Source organism: Egretta garzetta, unplaced genomic scaffold, assembly GCF_000687185.1.
Source record: "Egretta garzetta isolate BGI_Z169 unplaced genomic scaffold, ASM68718v1 scaffold218, whole genome shotgun sequence".
NCBI classification, from domain to species: Eukaryota; Metazoa; Chordata; class Aves; order Pelecaniformes; family Ardeidae; genus Egretta; species Egretta garzetta.
The window spans coordinates 17,627-18,639 of NW_009260618.1; the positions used below are offsets into that span (position 1 = coordinate 17,627).

The window sequence follows — 1,013 nt, forward strand, 5'->3', positions numbered from 1 at the left end:
GACAGATGGACAGGGAAGCCCCAAGGGCTGCCCAAGGGAAGAGTCGCCCCTAAAGAGCAGCAGAGACATTTTCAAGCACGGCAGAACCCAGAAGTTTGCCTGCGCTGGGCGGTGGGATGACCCACAAGCACATCAACGGCATGCAGAAAGTGGATTAATACAACGCGTAGCCCCTTTCTGCACAGAGTAACATTTAATCCTCCCCACCAAAGAGCCCCTCCACACCACGTAACCGCTATCAGCACGCACGGAGCCGACTACCTGGCTGCTGAGCGCCAGCACAGCGCTCCCGGGACACAGCAGCTTTCCTCCGGGCGCCTGCCCGGTGTGAGCTCGGCTCTGGCGCAGGAGGGGAGCTGCCCGTGCCCCGTCGGGCTCACTTCAACAATTTAAATTTCTTCAGGTGCTGGTGCACTTGGTCCTTCGGGTAAGGCCTGAGCGCCAGGCAGGTGGCCACGTTCTCAGGCTGCTCAGTCCACACTTCGTGGTCGACGCCGTGCTGCTTCAGGGTCTCTGCCAGCGTCGTCAGGGCGGCTTCATCCGGAGCCTGGGGAGAGACAGAGCCTGCTGTGAGGGCTGGGGGGCGAGGCGGCGCTGGGCTACCCGGCAGGGGTGGTGGGGAAGGGGCAAAGCGAGAGCTCACACCAAGGACGGTGGCCAGGGCAGGGAGGTGGCCAGCTGCGGGCACACGGGCGCGAGGTTGGGCCATCCCCATTGCTTCGTGTCTTACCCAAACGGCATTTTGGTCCTGCAGGAGCTGGGGGCTGCGAGCCCACACAGGTTGTAAACCTCCAGAAATGCAGGGTTTAATGGACGTCATCTATCTGGACTTCTGCAAAGCCTTTGACACGGCCCCCCACAACATCCTTCTCTCTAAATTGGAGAGCTATGGATTTGATGGGTGGACTGTTCGGTGGATAAGGAACTGGCTGGATGGTTGTGTCCAGAGGGTAGTGGTCAATGGCTCGATGTCTGGATGGAGACCGGTGACGAGTGGTGTCCCTCAGGGGTCC

At 60.6% G+C, this 1,013-nt stretch overlaps 1 protein-coding gene across 1 annotated transcript; it reads right to left on the bottom strand.

Moving 5' to 3' along the window:
- Positions 1–7: 7 nt before the first annotated feature.
- PTRHD1 (peptidyl-tRNA hydrolase domain containing 1) lies at positions 8–878 on the bottom strand. Its single transcript, XM_035900734.1, has 2 exons — positions 731–878; positions 8–547 (listed from the first exon to the last, which is right to left on the bottom strand). The coding sequence occupies exons 1-2, from the start codon at positions 818–820 to the stop codon at positions 377–379; spliced, it is 261 nt and encodes an 86-aa protein (XP_035756627.1). The 5' UTR covers positions 821–878; the 3' UTR covers positions 8–376.
- Between the last annotated feature and the right edge of the window lie 135 nt (positions 879–1,013).

Coding starts and splice junctions, on each gene's coding strand:
- PTRHD1 (XM_035900734.1), bottom strand. CDS start 820: ATGACGTCCATTAAACCCTGCATTTCTGGAGGTTTACAACCTGTGTGG. Junction 548..730: donor AGGACCAAAATGCCGTTTGG/GTAAGACACGAA, acceptor GTCTCTCCCCAG/GCTCCGGATGAAGCCGCCCT.